General features: G+C 31.8%; 3 protein-coding genes across 7 annotated transcripts in view; 1 reads left to right on the top strand and 2 right to left on the bottom strand.

Annotated features, from left to right (window-relative positions):
* Positions 1 to 22,920, top strand: part of LOC105150663 (uncharacterized) — a 398,699-nt gene that overhangs the window by 103,037 nt on the left and 272,742 nt on the right. The gene's annotated exons all lie outside the window — the stretch shown is intronic.
* The window catches only part of olf413 (DBH like monooxygenase olf413), a 345,980-nt gene that overhangs the window by 227,818 nt on the left and 95,242 nt on the right, over positions 1 to 22,920 (bottom strand). The window contains exon 1 of one of the 2 annotated variants that reach the window (XM_011064234.2): positions 5,795 to 6,629. The exons of the other annotated variant lie outside the window; for it this stretch is intronic. The gene's annotated coding sequence lies outside the window, so the exon portion shown is untranslated. Of the gene's footprint in view, positions 1 to 5,794; positions 6,630 to 22,920 lie in introns of those variants that run through there. 2 annotated transcript variants of the gene reach the window in all.
* Positions 14,972 to 18,739, bottom strand: LOC105150875 (uncharacterized). The gene is made up of 4 exons (XM_011064236.2): positions 18,634 to 18,739; positions 16,732 to 16,835; positions 15,863 to 16,114; positions 14,972 to 15,294 (listed from the first exon to the last, which is right to left on the bottom strand). The coding sequence occupies exons 2-4, from the start codon at positions 16,774 to 16,776 to the stop codon at positions 15,124 to 15,126; spliced, it is 468 nt and encodes a 155-aa protein (XP_011062538.2). The 5' UTR covers positions 16,777 to 16,835; positions 18,634 to 18,739; the 3' UTR covers positions 14,972 to 15,123.

The raw sequence follows: 22,920 nt of genomic DNA, 5'->3' as shown, positions 1-22,920 counted from the left end.
GGATTAATAGATAAAGGACGGACGCGCCCAAGCACGCCAAGGACCGACCATAAATTTAGGCAGACGGGAATGTTCGTTCGATCCGCTCTCATTGATTCGCCTGGGATTAGATAAACGCGACAAATGATGCATACTAAGAAGTCTTCTCTCCGGGCTTCTATTGATCGTACTCTTATCTCGTTTTCTGAAGAAAGACGGTTTAGGACGTTTACTGATATAGCGAGTTCGAATTATGTTTACCGTTTCGAGATTAGGCAGGATGGATTGTAATCGTAAAGGTATATTGATGCCAGAAAATTTAAACGTAATCGATATTTCTAAAATTGTATTCGTCTTAAAACATTCATAAGCAAATTAGAGCTAAGATATTTAAGAAAACTCAAAATGTTGAGGCAGAGATTCCAGATTTAGTTACACCCGGTTGCACCATAATATGTTTTACGTTCTAAAAAAACTTCTTTTTTCCATACAAAATTACGACACAATTATACAAAATACTTGATATAATATAAAGATATTATTGTAGGTAACAAGCGTTAATCTGACGGCAAGTAAGAGATCGATGTGGACGATCTACAAGTTGCACGATAACTATTTTTAAAGGAGTTAATTATATCCGTAGACGCTTTTCCAGCTATGAGTATTCTTATATGAAATACTGTACGTTACTTGCCGATATCTTTACAATTTCAATGCAAATTGCGCGCTACAGCCTGCGTGACTAATTTAACATGCCACGCTACCTTATTATCGCATGTAACAGAATAGAAGGCTTCCAAGTTTCGTACTCCAAACACTGCATTTGTCGCAAATTTTGTCAAACATACGTTCGTAATTCATTAGAATTTTATAAAATAATAATTTTATTCCCGTGCATATACATATATATAACACATCGCACCTGAATTATATTTAACGTTTCATGATTCCATTATATTAATAAACCGATATTATTCTTCATTGTTTTTGAAAAGATATTTAATTATATAATTATACAACATATATATATATGCATTCCGTAAACATTAATATTAATAAAAATTTTAATAAATAATAATTAAAATATGGTATATGAAAAGATATAATAAATTATGATAAATAAAACTGTTACCGTATTGCATTCAATGAAAAGGATTAAGGCAGATGAAAAATATAATATGCCGATATTAATTTGGAATCACGATAATTTCGATGAGACTGCATTAATGTTTTTTTTTAATTTAAGCAGCGAGATTAATAAGTATCGATATACGGATGTTAATATTACTAATCCCTCCAAGAGCAAAAACAGATTTGAAGAGACGGTTTCTCGTACAGGGATGAAGAACGAGATCCGTTAACAGATTGCTTTTTCCGTCCGACAGAAAGCGAACGAGGGAATAATTTTCATGCGAGAGTGACGAAGGAGAAAGAGAGGGTTGGAAATGCGGGAAACGCAAACGGTCTCGAAACCACGGAGGACCTTCCACAAGGAGAGTGCCGGAGCTTAAAGGAGATAGCCGGTAAAGATCCTGATGTAGGACAGCCGGGTGAAACATCACCCGACGGGCACGGCGTTATCCACGCCCACCATCTCTCGCACTCGCGACAATCTTTTCGCACTTCGCGAGAGGACCCATTTCTCAACCTATGGAAATGCGATTGTGCGGCACGTCGCAAATCGCCGCGATATCAGAGAGACGAATCGAATCGATTGCTCCTTTTTTTGTATAATCGCCACAAGAACGATTCAATCGCTCCGCACGAGTTCGCCTTTACAGGTTTATTCTTGCAAGAAGAGTCGAAAGCGAGTTAACAACGGCTATCAAATGTACTAATCGAACATCGTTAAAATAGGATTAATAAAGTTTTAACGATCTGTTTGTTCTTCTTGCTGAATTATAAAATACGAATGTATTGCGAGTGCAGTAATTTTGGCCAAATAACAACAAGACGTCGAAAATCTCTAATGAGGCGAAGGAGGATCTATTATTGAGGATTATTTGAATGGAATATTCTTTAGCGGTTGTATTTTTCTAAATATCGTTTAAGGAATTATCATTAACTTTTGAGCGGTTTATTCATATAGTTCTTCAAATCCTATTCTAATGACTTGACTTGAATATCTTATCTATAAACATTAAGAATTAAGAGTGCACGAAGACAAAGGATATTGTAAAAGATTTAAAGAATTACTTTTAGCGTGCATTCTGATTTTCCATCACACATATTCAGAAAAAGATATTTCGTCTCGACAGCTGAGACGAAATATTTCACTCTCGCGTCATATATCATACAGCGCAAAGATTACAATATAAGAGTGATTCATAGTGAGCTTTTACCATTCGTCATTCTTGCTACCGTCATATTTTTTAGCATGCTATATTCATAAAGTCACTTGTAACATTACGCATTTACGAACTGCTAAAATTCGCGTTCACGAGACGTTAGCTCATATTATAACGTTGCTAGATGCCACCAACGAACAGCTCAGGTAATTCCGTCAAGAACTTTGAGGTCTTTATGGTTAGGAAAGACCCCAGCTTAACCCTTATAAGGCTGTATTTCTAATATTCTAATGCTGTCTTTAAGAATGTTTAACATTTTAAGGAGCTTAGCTGTAGGATTATCCGTCCCAAACACAATACTTTATTTGCTTCCTACTTTGTAGATCATTACCAAGAAAATCCAATTTTACAACGCTGGAAAACCATGACATTAGAGCAAAACAAGATTTAGAAGATATTAGGAAGATTAGAATACATAAGTTAATACATACGTAATTTGAAATTGATATGTTATTTTAGGAATGCATTGGGTGTATAGTCTCCGTAAAAAGACTGAAAATAGAAATTTATACTTTCCATGTAAAAATGAATTTTATATGCATATGAAACATTCAATATTTAATATATCTAATAATACAATCTTATAATTTAAATAAAAAATTCTCATTTCGTTTTAATTATTTTTTAAAAACATGTCTACTTCTTATTGAAATAATTTTTTATCCAAATCGCTGTCGAACTTTTTATAATACTTTCAAATACACACAATATAACATAAAAAATCTGTAATTTTTTCATTTTGCAAAAAAATACATGTAATATGCAATATATTCTTAATCGAAGAAATGTATGTTGAATTGATCGAGCAGTTTAGTTCGTTTTCTTATTTTAACATAAAAGTTTTAAATATAAAAACCGTATATAGAAAAATTAATATCTTTTCTGCTATAAGATTTAAATAATGAAAAAGACCGTTGACTTAGATGAATTAAGATTTATGGACGTCACCGACAAAAAGATTCTAAGAGAGAAAGAAAAATTTCCCACAGTGGGCACACAGTGCAAAGGGTTCTGTTCGAACCTCTGTTATTTTCGTTTTGGCCGCACGACACGACAATGCTCTTAAATTTACCGTCTCGGACTGTGGAGACAACGCCGTTATACTCAGAAACTTTTACAAAAAAAAAAAGAACTGGGACATGCCATTAGAATTAGGCCGGTCATTGTTAGGTTTATAGAAAACCCGCGAATCGAGCCAGAACGTTGCTTTGAGCCCAACATTTGCAATCGGCAGAAAATTCGAATTGACTGCAACATTAAAGCGGAAGAATTAATTATTCTCGATTTGGACGACACAAACAAATTTCGTATACATGTAAAAATTTAAGAATCACGTTACTTTGATTTTAGTAAATCTGTGTTTAAATAGTTATTAATATATTAATCACTCTAGTTAAGTTCTCTGATTTAAAGAAATCAGGAATCGAATTTCATTATTCACAATCCCAGACAATAAATTCAACGAAATAAATGTTAACAAATAAACAATCCAATAATTTTGTGGCCGGTAAATTGTGTATCTGAATAAAAAAAAAATTGACTTCGTGTTTATCAAAGGACCTGTCGTGAACAGGTACAGCTTGTAACGACAGCTTGTATATGAGACATTAGTGATTAGTGTGTCACACAGTACTAAATCTCAGCGATTCAGTGGGAACTTTAAATTGGGTCCGAAAACTTGATTCCACATTTTTTCTACGAGTCTATATGCACCAGAGTGACATACGCGCAGATGTATTTCGTATGATCGAGAGCTTTTGTGTTTTACGATCGCACGATTTTATTTCCTTTTTTGCGGCGTGGGATCACTTTCGCGTTTCACTGCATTGTACGAGCTCGGAGCGACAGACTGCGCGTGACAGGCGCCACGGCATAAACATCGATCTGCGAATATTACCGTGAAGCATTATTCGCGAAATGACTCTCGCGGTGCTCGCAGCTATTCGCTAGGTCAACCAGAAACTTCAACCATTTGCTATCAAACCGCCATGCCGAGCGACGGCGGTTAACTTTCGCATTTCTCACGGTAATTGAGGATCATTTTTTTCTCCCCATGGAAAATAAAAATAAATCGGCATAAATTTATTTGATGAGCGATAGAAACCGATAGCGATAGATACTGGGATAGTTTTGTTAGGAAAAAAAATAATGAACTCTAAATTTATGGTTAGAATGATTTGTGACTTGCACAATTCTTTTATAAGTTTTTAGTACTTCACGATCAGTCATTAGACTGATATTATTTATTTAAACATAAATCAAAATAATATTGCGTGAAAATCTCTATTTAACAAAAATATTGCAATAATTTCCTATGGAAAAGTCTTCCTTACTTACTCCAAACAAAATATTTGAGAGAAAAGTACTATATATTTTTTACATAATTATGTTGAAGTTTATTATAAAGCGCTCTTTTAAAGTATAAAAATTTAGTTAATTCTTTAATAGAAAAATTAAAAATATTTTAAACAACTTTTAATAATGTATTAGCTCGAAAAAAATTAGACATTATTAAAGCGGAAACTTTTCAATGTTGTGTTAAGATACAATGGAAAGACCGTTCAAAGGGTAATTATCTCTTTTCCAGCACATTTCTATTGTTATATCGAGTTATCATAAGTTATTATCAATGTCGATAATGCATTGAAAGTTTCATCTTTGTGTTTTATCTATGACTGTTCACATTTCATCATCTATTAGAGCAACGACCATGTTTCATAACACTTCACATAGTTATTGACAATGAGACAAACATGTCAAAGAATCCTAACTTTTATCAAACGAAACTTCGTCTGTTGTACTAACGGATCCAAAATTGTATCGATTTCTGAGAAAGAATGACGTAAACAATTTTTTCATAAAAAACGGCTCATAATATTTATAAATGTATTCGTTTTTTACGATTTAGATTTATCAATCTTACTTTAACGTATTATATTTATTTTCTAAGGTTTACATCAACGTTATTTTGCAAAACTTAAATACATCAAACTTTAAACATCAACGTTTATTTTTTTATCTAAATAAATGAAGACGGACACATATTTATTACATTTTTACAGGTCTCGCGTATGAATACAAAATTATGTAATAATGACTTGAATCCAGTCGAACATCTTGTTAAATGATACAAGAAAAATACCATTTACTTTATTATTGAATTTATAACGCACGAATTACCGCGCAGGATTTTTACTCCCGCTCGTCCTTATCAACTTGTTAAAATTATGTGAAGCAATATTCTGAGAAAATCTCCAAATGTTAAGAAAAATACCATAAATTTATGAGCTAGGAGACAGAAAAAAAATAACGTACCATTAATAACGCTTAAAAACATCGCAAATGACTAACACGCTATCTAATCTCTCGAATGCTTTTCAAACATTTCTTGGAACCTTGTTTTTTTTTTCAGCTTTCGTTCCACTGTCGTGTTCGTCGAAATTTTATGAGTCATAGAGAAAACTCACCACTCAGAAATATCGACGACGAGAGATGTCCCTGAACTCGTAATCTCGAGTTTGAGCGTCGGTCTCGGGGAATCGGTGATCCTCCGCCGTTATACACACCCGTGTCGTTAAGAACTTCCTATCATCCGCCGCCCTGGCGATCACACACTTCCGCCACTGTCACTCACTCACTTTACGAGCGCCTCGATTACGCCCTTCTGTAACTACGAAACCGATAACTCTCTCGGTAGCGAGTCGCGCGCGGTGATAGACAACCACTTCGCGTCTCTCGATCTGTTTATCTGCGCGTCACTCTCGTCTCCCTGCCTGACGTCCGTCGCGACGCTATGAAAGTTGCGCTGCGATTTGCGCGATCAAGCAGATATCACACTATCCACTGTAATTACGATCGATAGGTTCCATCGAACCGATGACTCGCGGAGGAAAAATTATTCATTCCAACTTGTTTCTCACGAACCGAACGGAGAGGTCCACGATACGTCCGTCGGATTGGAGCCGAGATTTTATCGGACAAACCTCGTCGTTCTTCAGATCAAATGAGATTACTTTGAAAACTCCGTTATCACTATCTTGTCGTTCCTTATCTGAACGAACTCGAAGCTTCACTCTCTCTCTCTCTCTCTTTCTCTCAGGGAGAAAACACGCACTCCGGTACGATACGTCCCGAACAGGCCAACCGCGCGCCACGGCATCCGCCTGTGAACTGAACGCCGCCACGACCTGAAGCCGGGACCCGACTGGTTCCTCGGCCTAGGGAGTCCCCACCGCTTTTCTCCTACTGCTCTCTCTCTCCCACCATTCTCTCTCTCTTCCCTTCCCCCCTCCCTTCTCGAGAACACCCACGTTCGTTGTCGCGCGCGACCCTACGCGCGCACCATCCCCCATGGATCTCTATCCTTCGCCCTCCCCGTTCTCGCTCCCGCTCACTCCAATCGTGGGCTCTCTGTATCTCTTTCTCCTTCTCCCTCCATCCATCTCTGCCTCCTTCTTCGGGAACTGTTCCTCTTCTTCCTTCTCTCTCTCTCCCTCTCCCTCTCCCTCTCTCTCTCTCTCTCTCTTCCGCTACCATCCTGTCGCTCTCGATTTTCGCCCTCTTTCTCTCTTTCTCGCCCAACTCTCGGTCGTCCTCGTTCCGCTCGCATTCCAACGGTGGTCGGTTCCTCTCTCTGCCTATTCCTTCCCGCGCCACTATGCCATGTTCCGACTGCCTAACACCGACCCTTCACGTACGAACGACCGAACGACTACCCCGTTCTCTTCAACCGGCAGCGCACACGATCAACCATACTTCTATCTATCTATCTCTCTCTCTCTCTCTCTTTCTCTCTCTCTCGTTTCTGTTCAAGAAACCGCGCTCTGGGGGTTGCACCTTTTGCCAAGGACTTTCCGGATCTCTCCCACCCCCACGGTCCACCATCAGCCTTCCTCCCTATCCCTCCGTCCGTGTCCTGACCAGCCGTTCCTTTCAGAAATATTTCGACGTCCGCGCGCATGTACATCTTTGCACCTGACTCCTTGGAGTTCTCCACAGCCGAGAAAGTGCACCGGCCAATCCCGGGCACATGTTCGACACTTCCACTCATGCTATTCTTCTCGGATCAAGCTGGGGTGAAACGAGCAAGATGGGAGATCTCTTTATCATACTCGCGAGCAAGCGGGCTGGAGCAAGGAAAAGAGTGTTACTCCTTTTTTTACTCTTTGACCGTTGGATTTCAGCGTGCGCTGACGGTAAAAGTCGAGAAAGAAATTTCCATCGAGTGAAGCTAAGTACAAGTCATTTTCGCGGTTCATTTCGATGCAAGATGAAAAATTGATTTATTTAACATTTTAATGTCACAACTGCCGTTTGCGATAATGAACGCCGAGCATTTCTAACATAGACTGAAATTACATATTTAAAAAATTTCCAGTAAGATTACCACCATCAATAAAGATGTAATTTCGAGCCAATTTGCCCTTTTAAATAATTATTTTATTAAAATAAAAATAGATTTTATGGTGATTCTTCTGATTAATGGTGACTTTTCAAAAATAAATTTAATGTAAATAAATCATCTACAAGTATCTTCTCGGTTATTAGTGTGTAAATAATAGACGAAGGTCACCGATACCCGTGACATATCACTTTGTTTTCGAACAATATTTCTTAAACGGAAACTACAAATAAAACTTTCGAAATATAAACTAAAAAATGTCTTTCGTATCAGATAATATAGAAGTTTTCATAATATTTTTCAATAATTCATTGTTTTGTGAAATAAACAAAAATAAGCGTCTGATAAAATGGATCCCAAAACTAATATAGTAAACATTAATGTCATTCTTATTCTTTTTCTTTCATAGCAATTATCTATACAAAATACGTACAAGTAAATGTACATAAAAATTTATTTATTTTCATATCAAACATTTTTTATTTACTTATATGCATATCTTATACCGTTCTACCAAACACGCGATAGTTTCGTTTGTTAAGGTTTCTTTTCTATAAATATGTGATTACCTTCTAAGGGCCATTTGACATAACGCAACACTATAAAGATTAAACTTATGGTCTATCTTACAGACAGGTGTGTCGGTTACTTACACCGTGTGTGTGTGTGTGTGTGTGTGTGTGGGGGGGGGGTGTGGGTGTGTGTGTGTGTGTGTGTATTTTTATGTATGAGAACTTCGATTTTGTATTACAAGAAATTGTTAAGAAATTATTAATACGTAAAACAATGTATATAATATTATCAAAAATACAGCCACTATTATTCAAGCAATTTGCAAAAGAAAATTCTAAAAATTTTATTTCTGCATTTATAGAATTCATTTTTAACTAATTTTGTATAGAAAAAAGTTACAAATATCTCACTCTCATTCTTAAAAACTGATAATTGAATTACTCTTTTTCAATACTTGCTCAATTGTCACTCTTCGTCATTCCTTAAAATTAGATTTTACTCCAAGGATTTCAGAGGGTACAAATTACGTGTTTTTACTTCTTTAATTAGCTAAACGGATCATGTTTTTATCAATAAAGTGCAACAGTTAGTTTTCGAGAAATAAAGGGGTATCTCTTTAAGAGATCTTCATGTCATTTTCTTTGTATTTGTAAGGCTATAAGATATAATTTGCAAACAATTGGAATCTATTTATTTACCAACATAGTTAACTGCAAACATTTCGATTGTGAATCGAGTCTTTTTTAGTACGGAAATCAAATAAAAACTATAATAAAAATACAAGAGAGAGCACCGAATAACTATTTTATTATTTTTTTAGTATTATACGTTTGCTAAAATAATTAATACCTATTTTGCTAGTTAATGTTTATTGTGTATCGTATTGTCAGCAGAAAAAAAGAGTATTATTTGAGGCAAACTGTTATTCCAAAATAACAATTGCAATCCCGATACAACCGCGAGAGAAATTTCCACATCAGCGAAAATTGATTTACGCTCGATATATTGAAATTTCAACACAACTAGATTAATTTGCGAGCCTGCTTATAAATTCCTTTCATTACGATGAAAACTGTAGTCGCCTGGGATTACTGCATATTTGCAGAATGAATTTTGGTACGATCGCGTAATTGTATATCACCACTATTTGCAAGACACTTTTCATAGCTTTCCCATTCGACAAATGGCGTCGATGCGAGTGACATTTCCATTTCCACTGCGAGCAACACGCATAAATTCGATACGCGCAACGAGTTGTTCACGTGCCACACGAAGTTACGCTAATTTCCACCATGGCGCCCGCATCACGCCGGCCACAATTAACCGGCAATTAATTGTGCATGTAGATCCCCTTACTTTGAGGTATTGCGCGTCCCATAAGAGTGAGTGTCGTACCAGCAGAAGTACCGCGAAGTAGACATCATTAGTCATAGTCATCGACGGTGCTATCTCATGCCTTAAGTATATATCACATATCCTAAGGGACCTAACATATCTATTTATCTATTCACCTATATATAATTTACATGATTGCTTCAGTGACGACACCAGCGGAATTGAAATATTCCGCCTTGTATCGCTTTAATAAATAGATTATGTCGCCAAGCTAATAAAGATAATTACGCTTTAAATACACATCTCGTTTTTGTATGTACATCCTTTTGAAGTTTCCCTCTAGTGATCATACATAAAAATGTAAATTTAAAACTTCACTGATATATTCAAAATTTTCGTAAATTTACGTTAAAAGCTATTTATTTATATATAAAATGGAATGATATTCGTTATAAAAATTTTATTTTGTTAATGTTTATTGTGTTTAAAAAAATAGACTTTATCACTTTTAAAATAAATAACTCGTATCAATACTGTTAACGAGATATAAAGTAACGTGCAATGCAAGTAGATACCGTAACATTCCGTTTGCAGGCAATAATATATTTCATTGTAAATGTGAGATAATTAAAACGATGCCTATCGATTCGACGACAAACCGTCCCTCTATTATTTATGCCTTTCCTTCCTCCTTTAATATCAGCCTCTTTACGCACTCTAGGATACTATCCGTATCGGGAGGATCTCCTTCTGAGCCCATCAAATTTCGCGCTGCCGCAAGCAAAAAAAGAAGCACGTAGAATTTAATTCTTGCCCCTTGGCTTGAACGTAGTCGCTCTTAAAAATTGGATTTTTTTAATGAAACCTCATTCGCCTGGAGAAGCAGCAGCTGAAGATTAAGTTTCCTGGTAGACAATATGAGATACTTGCCTTTAGCGGCTCTTAGAGAAGTGTATCGCAATAAGGCATCGTACGCGAAAAATCATGCTGCTATTATTTCGACACGCGTAAATTTAGAACACGAAATTAATAACGGTGTTTTTGAATAAATAAATTCTATTTCATCATAATATTTGATATATTCAAAATTTTACAAAGGTATTAATTTCATTACGATTATTAATTCTATAACATTGCGAATTTAGTTGGTCTATTTTGTTAACAAAGCTGTCACATTATATTATACGCCACGACAAGAAAGCCACACTGCCACACATATATAATTCCTTTTAATCGAAATAATTTTAGTATTAACTGGCACTATCGAATATACGTCAGAGTGTCATGAGTGTAGTACAGATTATCTTAAATTTATCTTAAATTTTTAAACACATATTTTTATAAAGCAAATCCGTAATTATAAATATGATATTTCGACATTTATTATAATATTTAAAATACTGAAGAGAAGTGAAAAATGCACAATTATGAATAGATATGGAATACATATTTTCGTTAATAGATAAAAATTAACATTTCTAAATATTAGTATTTACACATATTTGAATTCTTATTATTAATTAATCAGACTATCGATGTGTTACATATATTAATTATTTAATAGAGAAACTAAATTTTATAAGTTTTAATATTTGCATTTCTAGTCAATCTCTGAAGATAGAACTTCAATATTTTAAATATATAATTCAATTTTACTAAAGCGATCATAAATTCGTATCTACAATGTAATTCTACCAATCAAATTATAACAGGTTTTTTGATCTATTTAATTGGTAATAATGAAATGATTGTAGCCAAGATTTTACGTCTTTATAATCGTCACAATAGACCAATTTACTGAATCATCAACGATATTGGACATTGGTACATGACCTTGAGTCCTACACACACAAACTTAAAATCACTACTGATCGGTCGACCGTAAAATTTTCGCTTATAACGATTCCCTGCTTTCGCTTTTACGATGAGACAGTATCGGATTATCGAGACGTTCTTGGACGCAGTAAAATCCGGTAATAATCGTAATTTACATCTGTTCCATAACTCGTAATTTATGAGACTTAAAATTTTCATAAGCCGCAAATAAGTATTGACGCAAATACTTGAAGACCGACTGTCGCTCTCGCGTGTACTTTAAACTTGACAATGCAAAACGAACACGTGTCGATGGACATATGTTTTTGAAAACCTGATCCTTCTCCTCTTGAACCACGATCATATTCATTGTAAAAATATCAATTACAGTGTTTTATATTCGGAGATATTTTTATTCAAATTCAAGAAACGAAAATAAATGTGTTCAATATTAAAACTTTAATATTTTAATGCATCATAATTAAATATGGATAATAAAACATTTGCTGTAATTTCTAAAATTATATTGCATATTCATACGTCGATGAAAACAACATTTAAATTTGCGCTTTTTATCTTGTCACTGTAAACAAGTAAATATTATTACAAAAATTATCAATATTACTTCTGAATTAAAATTTCATTTTATAATTGGTAACGTAACATTTTATAGTCGCAAATAAAATCCTCATTTTGCTCATCTGCATTAATTTACAAGTATTCTCCATATAGTCTGCATAGATACGCAACGTGTCGTGAGCACTCTATCAATTCATTACGTTACATCCCGGAACAAATGAATTTCGCAAGTCCCGAGAGAGCTGTCATACTTGCCATCGATCATATTTGCGCACTAACCAACAGTGCCTAGTTTCGAATAAAAAAAACTTGAGGACAGTAACGAGTCGCACACTAAATTATACAGTTATAACTCTCGATTGATAACTATGAAACTTCAGAAACGACAGCATGTTCACGGTTCGCATTTAGAGGGATACTTTTTGTACGCTTTCAACTCCCATTTTGAGCTGACCTTGCAACTGTCAGCCCTTTTTAGTTTTTTTTTCTTCTATCGACGACACGAGTTAGATACGGGGTGCTCAGCAGGTAAAAATTACGACTTCAGTTTTCGAAAGTTGGAGAGCCCCATTTATGCCTAGTTGCATCACGCAGTTCGACGATTTTTATTGGATTTCTGAAGAAAGGTCAGTATGTTTTTGGCCCGTATTAGTGAAGGAAGTTTGAATGGAATGATTGTTACACACGACACATAATGAAACCTTACTTTTCATAAGATGTCTCTAATGCGACATAATATCCTGCGGAGATGTTCTATAATGTACTTGACAAACATCAAATATAAGTTATTTATGCGATCAATCTTCTTTTATCGAAAATACTTTTTAAATTACAAGTACAATTGAAAAAGTTATTTCGTGTGAATTAAGTTTCAAGAATATAAATAAGTAACAACATTTTGCTTTTCATTTAATTTTAACTTGATTATGTTTGAACAAAATTTTAGGCTTAATTATCAGACCTCAAATTTTTTATTAAGTTTCTATTAAAAACATTAAAAATTTAAAGATTATTTTATATTTAAAGAAAAAAAAAAGAATTTTGTATATAATTTATTACTTTATATTTATTATTAAATAATCTATTAATTAAACACGTCGCATACCGCATTATCGATAAGCGCTTAAATGAGAGTTAACTGCAGTAATTCTCGACATTATCCCTAAACGTAATCTGCTAAATCGTTAATTACATCTAACGAAGGTCGAGTAGAGGGAGACTGGACTTCGATTCGATTCATTCGAGCATACCGCAAGTGCAATGTCTATGCTGCTGCGGTTACATCGAGCTTAAGGATTATATTCGAAAATCATTCTATAGCGTGCTACAAAAGAGCATTATTACAAACTCTGACAAAATTTTCTGATAACTTTAAATCAATTGTTTTCAATAATTTAATTAAATTAAAATTATAACTATATACGAAAAAGTAATTACGATATAAATTATTTACAGTATTTTTTAAAGATTCTAGTAGCATTTTTATCTAATAAATAATCAATTTAATTTGTAAAATTATAACTGTAATGTGTAATTGCGTTGCAAGTTCAACAGTAATCGGCAGTTTGTATAGGGTGTCCTAAAATAATCGCCAAATATTTTATGAGCAGGTAGAACTAAACTGAATCGAAAAATCCTCTACCATTTTGCATTTTTTGTATTAACAAGATATTAATTACTAAAAATTGTCGAAAATTGGTCTTTAATAATTTTTATTCAAATACTATCAATTTAAAAAAAAATCTGCTAGAAATAAAAATTGTTTGTTTTTTTCTCATAGAGCACTAAGAATTTTTTCAGAATTTTTTGTTCAGTAATCAATTGTTTAGTACTGCATTATCTTATTTTCCAACATAAGAAAATACAGTATTAAAAAATTCTAAAAAAATTCTTAGAGTTCTATGAGAAGAAAATAAACAATTTTTGTGTCTAGCAGTTTTTCTGTGAAATTGATGTTGAATATTTGAGTAAAAAATTATTGAAGACCAATTTTCAGCAATTTTTAGTAATTAATATCTTGTTAACTATTACGAAAATTGTAAAATAGTACTTTATTCTACTTGCCTATGAAATTTGGCGATTATTTTGGAACCTTATAACTAAAAGATATATTTAAAATTTATATAGGAATATTATAGGAATAGACATCAATATCTAGTCGTATTTGGCGCTTTCTTACATATTTAGCAAATTATAAGTTGCACAAAGGTGAAGTATCGTTTGTAAAAGATTGAAAAGAATTACAAGAATGATTCTCAAAACATATATAGTTTAAAGATAGATACAATAAAAAAGAAACTACAGTTATCACAGCAAAAATTTAACAAAAATAGACACGTTTTGCTATCGGTCCGAGAAAACCCTGTCCCTTTTTTTTCCTCGCCGGACTTTTATTTGGTCCTCTCGTCAACGTTCCCTTCGGGAAGGAGCAGAAATACAAGCCAACCCGTACCGGACGCGGGGCTATGCATGTGGTCACTTTCCGGTTTCTCACCCCTAGCAGTAGACCCCGGTACGACTGGCGCCCATTAGAGCTCTCGTATATTTTTATTCGACCAATATATCGTCACACTGGCGCATGTATTGCATTAGCACGGGAGATGCGTGCCCCAGATAACGCCGGTCGAGCCGGTAACGATCCCCGATGCTAACAGGAGGTGTGAATTTTAGAGCCGAACGTTATATCGGTTACACAAACACCCTCTTGAACGTTACGTTTTGATTGAGGGTGTAAGTAATATCGCGATATCTTGTCGATCTCATCGGAAATTTTATCAAATACACATTTAAAAAATAATTAAGACATTCGTGATTCACATTAAGTTTAATTTTCATTCTTTTAAGGTGGTTCTTTAGTAAAGTGTCGAAAATTTTTTCGAGGTGTCTCACCAGGGTTTACCCAAAATTATATATCTGCATAAATTGGATAAAATATTAAAACTATATGTATATTTTTAATGAAATAGTATGGAACATACGATAATAAATCAAGAACTGCGTCTTTATATGAACGAATACAATATGAGATTATGTATTTATATTTGTATATATTTATTTTTCGGTTAAATTTATACTATACATATATATGTTTATGTATATTGTAATGCAGGTAAAAATAGATTATATCGACCCATAAATAATTTATAATTTAAATTATGACATAAAAACTTTGGACACATTGATTATGTTTGAGACGATTTTTTTTATAACCTCGACTAATGGAATTTTTGTACTCATACACTGACTTATATTGCAGACTATTCCGATGATATTATGCATCATCGCCTTCATAGTTTGTGCTATTTGGGAAGAAATGTTTTTAATCTGAAAAAAATATGTTAAAATTCTTTTAAAAAATCTTTTGAACAATTATAATTTAACTCGTTAAATACTGTGCCGATCATCTATGAACACTTGAACTTTCATTGCCGAACTAGTGATCGGCATTGAACGATGTTATTAAATTTAAAAAAAAATATAAAACTTGTATAAAATAATATTTACAACTCTTAATAAAAATATATTTAAAATTAATAAAGTAATTTTTAAAATAAATGTACTATATATATATATATATATATATATATATATATATATATATAATATACATGAAAATTTTGCATAATTCAAATATATTAAATAATGTTTAAGCGATGTGGATTTAATAGTGAAAATTTTACTCTGACGTTGTCGAAAAGACAAGCAAATAGATTACATATATATTTAACATATTAATTAAAGTTTGTATAAACATTTTTATGCATTAGAATGCAAGAGTACATTTTATTATAATATTACTAAAAAGTTTTGTATTATTATAAAAATATTTATAAATTATTATAAAAAGAATGTTTAAGAATTAAATCAAGTAAAAATTAATTGAAATACTTACATTATAGAGGTATGAAACTAAAATGTAAGGATTTTCAGTACAATTCATAACTTCATAAAAGTTCTTCGTTAGATTAGCCATTGACTTGATCAATTCTTTACTTTCAGTCGAATTAGTTTGGTTTGTAATGCACATTTTTAGGTTTGTATAAATGTTCATTTCTTCCTCCATAACTTCTGTACTACGTTGCACATTAGTGTATGGCGTAGATGTTGAAAGTTCTATTTGGCGAGCTACAAGTCCATCTATTAACTATATGAAATTTCAAAAATTAGCAATATGCAATTTTAAAATATTGCCATTTTTTTATAAAACTAATTTTTTAAATAATACAATTAAAAATTGTGAGAGAGAGAGTGTGTGTGTGTGTGTGTGTGTGTGTGTGTGTGTGTGTGTGTGTGTGTGTGTGTGTGTGTGTGTGTGTGTGTGTGTGTGTGTGTGATACTGGGAGAGAATTTTTTCTTAGAATTTAAAATGAAAATTCTAAGAAAAAACAGTTGTGGAACAACATTGTGTATTTCAAAGAATTTTAATGCAAATCTCTCTTATTCATTAATAAAACTACAATATAGTATAAAATAAGTTTGATCAATTTTACTGAAGTGCATACAAATCTTTAAAATATTTTATTGTACTAACTTAACTACCATATTTTCAATACATAAAATATGTAGTGTATGCATAATTATTTTAAATATTCGAAAAATAGAAAAACACTTTTACTTGCACACACACAATGTTACTTTATATATTTATATGTAAATTATAAAATAGATATCAGATAAAATTGTTTAAGTTTTTACAATTCTTGGTAAATATTAAATTTTTACATAATACACTATTTTAGATTAAAAAATTAAAAGACTTACGCAAACAGCTGCAATGATGTAATTTATGATTGTAATTTTTGTCATTGTTGTTCTAACTTTTGCGTATTTTTTGAGACTTCTGAAATAACACTCCTTTTTTTCACCTAAAATTCACGTTTATATAAGATATTCACTTCCAACTTGTAGAAGATATCGTTGCGAATTAACTTGGTAAACTGCTTACGTCAATATGCGATTACTTTAATTAGCCAAAGTAAAAAATAAAAGTAACGAACAAAACGTACTACTAAAAGAGAGTTTTATAACTTATTTTTATGATATGTTACTACAAATCCATGTTTCGTCTAATTTGATTTTTCTTATGATAATTTATATATTTCTCATATATAATATAAATATGTAACTGGAATTAAAATAGTTCTTTTTTCTGTTTAATAAATATATTATTTTTACTAACAATAAGTAACACGTTATGTATATTTTTGTATTTTTATTGAAAGTTTCTTATTTTAACCTCGCAAAAAAAATAATAGCAATTTTAACTTCAAAAATTATTACATAAAAATAAAAGATATAGTATCAGCAACTAATATCAAGTTAACGAAAGATTTAATATCAACAACTGGTGGCAAGTTATTAAATTTTATTCCTCTCTTATGCCAACCTACAAAAAAAAATAATAGTAACTTTCATTTTTCTTTAAAAATATTTTTATTAAAGTCTTTTTATTTCAATCCAAGCAATAATACCTTCAATTACCTCTCAAAAATTATTACATTAAAATTATTATGTTCCTATTTTGACCAAGTATCACAAATTTTTGACTCTAGTGAGATGTATATGATTCATATATTATGATTAGAATGATCCATATAAAAGATTTGATATCAACAATTGTGGCATTAAATTAAATTCTAGTACATAGCTCATCTTTCCTGTTTTTTCTTTTCATTGAAAAAAATAAAGAAAAAAGATAAATTGTACAAGAAATTCAGTTAAGGCTGCATTCAGGGAATCGACAGTATCAGCGCTATCGTGTCATTCTATTTTTATCATTCATTAGACATGAAATAAAAATAGGATATAGAGTTCCGAATTACACATAAAGCGCATCATTTGTCCTTGTTCATCAAATATTAAAGAAGGATGAAATGATACATCATGTCACCGACGAAAAACTATTAAGAACCTGGGCAAAGTTTCCATACAGAAAGAGCTTTGAGGACCCAGAAATAATTGAAAAATGCTGATATTATCGACAATTGATATAAATTGATATAAATTTGTGATTATTAACATAAATATTTGGATAATATATATAATTAAATTGTTGATTTTTTATTATATAAGAGTATTCATACTCATATAACTATATCTTATATATATTGCTGCAAAGTTACGATTTTTTTTCTCTACAGTCATTATATCTATTGATAATCAAATTCAAACGATAACATTAAAATCATAATTATTATTACAGTAGTTTAATTGCTCCTACAAGTCCGGAAAATTTGACGCGCAATTCGAATGACTACACATATGATATACATGCATGTACATACATATATATCTATATATAATTCACATTGAATTATTTAAGCATTAAAGCTTCAACCAGCATAGGCATTTAATTTCTAGCTTGTATTACATGTGTTTTCATAATTATTATCACTATTTTTCCCATTACAGTCTCTTTTTCTTTTTTTACTCAGCTTTTTTTTAGATTATCCCAGAATCCGGTCAGATATCCGAAAAATATCAGATATCCGACCGGACATTCTTTTCGGACATCCGAAATAATTTTGCGATCCGATGCATCCCTACTAAAAATTATGAAATTTATAAGGCCTAATAATTTTGGCTATATTTCCGGTATCCATGAAGATGACTATAACAGGATTTTTCTGAATTCGACAAATGATTTGACATTACTGACATTACCTGAGTTCTCAGCACAAAATCTATGTGGCACCAACGATATTCCAGAAATGTATGTTCACATTACCACACAACCGACCCGTTTTTATTTATTACGCCCTACCCTTCGCTTTCTCTTCACAGAAACCTTTAATTACATGACTGATAATCACCGATGTCGCATAACTGATACGACTAACTACATGTGACAAGGACGCCCGTAAAGCATTCTATACGTCAAACCGAGCGCTTTTGAAACATTATCATTTTTAATTTTTTCGTTAATTTGCTGACGTATATTCTACAGATAACAATATGAGACACGTGTAGTAATTTCACAAAAAACAATTTTAGATCTTTTTTCATGAAATGATTCATGCTTGTAAATTGCAGAAATTCATGAAAAACGTCACTCGTTTCAACGAACATTCAAATTAATATATCATCAAAACCATTAGTCATACAAAAAAAATGCAAGAGACCAATTTTAAAGATCTTAAATTGTTCTATGGATAAATTATTTTTAATTTATTATTTTTAGTTGTTGATATCAAATCTTATATAAATAATACATATCACTAGAGTTAAGTAAATTAGAATTAATATTATTTTTTATTTAATTTGGTAAGGGATTTATAACTTAGTGCCCCCCAATTGTTAATATCATATCTTTTATATGAATAATATGTAAAATTTTGTAAAATTTAACTTGGTACCAGTTGTTGATATTAAATCTTCTATACAAATTCTATACTAATAGAATTAAATAAACAAAGATAGTATCACTTGTGTTTTACTTTTTAATTTGATAGAATTTAACTTGGTTAATTAAGATTATATCATTTAGATTTTAATTTTTAATTTTGTACATTAGTTTTTTTTTCGAAGAGTAATAATTTTTGATAGAGAATTACAACTGTCATTATTTGGATTGGAATAAGAGGACCTTAAATAAAAATATTTTTGAAAAAAAATTAAAACTGTTACTACTTGAGTTGGAATAATAAAAAAGATAATCTTTTGTACGAATGATACATACAATTTTGTGGAATTTAATTTGGCGCTAGTTGTTATAATCTTTTATATGATATACATATTTAATAATATTAGAGTTAAGTAACAAAGAAAGATATTACCACTTAGGTTTTAATTTTAATATATATCTTGGTTAATTAAGACGGTATCATTTTGGTTTTAATTTTTAATTTTTGATTTGGTTGGACAATAGTTTTTTTCGAAGAATGATTTTTGACAGAGCATTAAAGCTGTCATTCTATAATTTTTACGTAATAATTTTTGAAGAGTTGATAAAGTATCGCAATTTAAAAAATGCTAGCCAAAATGGCGGAAGTGCACATAATACACGATTTCAAGCATGGGGGTTGATGGTTTATCTTTGTAACTGTACTTACAGTGCCCTTCGTGCACTTTTATGCATTAAACTTTTACCAAATAAATTCGTATTAAATTAAAGAACACATAATTCAATACATCTGAATATGTACTGTTTCTGATAAGTTAAAATCATCATTCTTTATTCCTAATTCCTTATTTCTTATATTGTGCGCAGAACCTTACATATAAGTTGCATTCAGCAAACTCAACAGTTGAGTGAGCGCTCGCTGTTATTGGTATATTCTTTTAAATCATTCAATCAGATTTTAGATGTAGAATATATTAATAATATAGTGCGCTCCTTTAATTGGTGAATTTGGTACCTAAATAATTTTCGTTATTTTATTAGCGCTGAGACACTACTGTGTCCAAATTTATGCACGTAAATATCTTTCCAGAATGACCATTGATCTATTATTTTTTTGTTACTATTAAAATCGTAATTGTTTAAATTACTATAATCTCGTTTTTTAGAAAAATCAATGTAAGATTTGTGTGCAGTTAGTCAAAGAAGTATCTGCGAGCCTTATCCGTCACTAAGTTATACGTGAAAGGTTACATCTTCAACATTGTTTTTCTCTCTTATTTCAACATTGTTTTTCTCTCTTATTTCATCGTTAACCTACCGTAGAATTTTGCATACATCAATTTCGGTACTTCAACTTCATTATATAATAAAATTAGACATTTCTGTGGTAACTCGATTTACTAAAGAACCACCTTAATAAAAGTATATTTTTTACTTTGTAATTTCTAAATTGCTTTTGATCAATTATAAGACAAAAATATATTTCCTATCGTATCACTATTGAAAATAATGTAAGAAAATATTAAATTCTTTATTCGGAATTGATATCGACACTTAAATATATTAAAGAGTGATTTATCGCGAATCAGCAGTAAATTTTTAATTACTTCGTAACGATCAAAATGCGCAGAAATAGCATTATCGAGATGTCAAAACTCTAGTAGAGAAAGTCTGAAAAGTTTCATCGATAGTATTTGTGGGATACAGTTCGCAAGCTTCTAAGTCCGCTACGAGATCGGTGGAGAATCGTCGTTCTATAATTCCATTAGTTGCGCGAGCCGGTCGTTCCCACGTTCGTCGAATCGTTCGGTCGGCTGACGACGAGGAACGAGAATCGTTCGAAAAGTTTGCCGATCACGACCAGTTAGTGTGATTAGTGCCCGTGAAGTACTCAAGTTCGTCTGTAGCTCAGTGTAATGCCTTGTGAATTCTCATACGAGTTCACAGCTAACGTCTAAAAAAAAAACTCAAAAGTTACAAAAATTGTTATCTCTCTTTCTGTATCTTTCTGAAACCATTTTCATTTAAACAAAATTAAAAATTATGATATTTGTAGTGGATAGAAGAACAATAGTTATCCAAACTTATACACCCAAAAATAGATTTATTTAAATTAGACCAAAAGTCTAGTATTAGATAAATTGTTCACAATGAGACTATTTATTAAATTAAACAAAATTTTATACAAGTTTGTATTTTGCAGATAGATGTTAAAATTTAGAAATATCACCAAAAAAATCATTTTTTTTAAATATTTTTAATCAGAGTAATTGAATTATCAATTTATATGCAACAATATTGCTATTAATTTTATTATATCTGTATCGTTTAAATTACTTTTATTTATAATTCCTCATTTTTCTTGTAATAATTGAATAAAACCTAGACAACTTTAGTTCATTGTAACGCACGATTTATGCAAGTTTTCTTTCATGATCACGTGCCATGTGTCAATATTTGAACGAGAATCGATTTAATAGGTGTCGAATATCAAATCTCCATTGAATATTAATCCCATCTATTCTACATGCTCAATCTCAAATATCGATTCATTACCGCGTAATTCGATAAACGACGAACCAAACGTAATTTTCAGATATCAATGTCATCCGAAAATTTAATTATCTGAAGATAACAAGGTACAAATCATTAAATCGAAAGAGTCTCGAAATCATTCTAGATTCAAAACATTTTGCTTAAAATGGAGCTCTTTTTATAACAAAGAGAAAAAAAGAAAGTAGATTTCTATTTAATTTGCTTCAATTTCAATGCGATTCACATTAACGCTAATACTATCTCGCCACCATAAATTTCAACTAAAAATTAAATTGTAAATTTTTTAAATGACATTATATCTTCACAGAAATATTTTGCGACCCTAAACTTCACAGAAGAAACGAAATATATTCGAATATAAACGTGCATGAAACTTGAAAATTTACTACTTTTAAAGCAGTGTCGCAGAAATTTCTGACAGTTTACAGTGCAGGAAGAAATGATGCGTAACATTAAAATGTCTAAATCACTAGAAGGTGAGTTTAGGGATTGTTCTTATATATAACGTGATTGTGCAAACAAGTACGTTGTAAACTCCTAAATTTAATATCTAAAATTGTAGTTGAATAAGAAACTTTAATATTTTGAAATGTATCAGTTTTATATCAAAACTTTCAGTGGTCTCTCTTCTCTCTGTGATATTTTCGATATTTTACTCATTTAATAACAGTATAGAATACAAATAGCTTGATAAAGAAGCAAGTTTAAAAGGGTAAAAGTAGAAATGATAGAAATTGCTTTTGCTTGTTTAATAATAATAATTGAATAGTAAACATTATTTGATATAAAGCTTTCAAAATATTCTCGATCCTAATTGATTAAAACCAATTGATTTCCCTTCATTTATTTGATGAAGAAATTCTCCATAAAGATTTTATTCGTTTGCTCTACGCAAACGTGTCTGCCAGTTGGCATGCAAAAACTGTCACGAGATACTCACAAGTGGACTGATACTTTTATGGAGCATATCGCGTGGAGCGCATATCCCCCTGAAGCCGTTGGAAAACGGTTGTCCTATGGCGGAAATGTTTATCCCACGTACTCGCGAGATT

The sequence above is a fragment of the Acromyrmex echinatior genome, chromosome 13 (genome assembly GCF_024713525.1).
Source record: "Acromyrmex echinatior isolate Ae372 chromosome 13, ASM2471352v2, whole genome shotgun sequence".
Taxonomy (NCBI): domain Eukaryota; kingdom Metazoa; phylum Arthropoda; class Insecta; order Hymenoptera; family Formicidae; genus Acromyrmex; species Acromyrmex echinatior.
The sequence above is the reverse complement of the archived record's forward strand: the minus strand, read 5'-3'. Positions and strand labels throughout refer to the sequence as shown.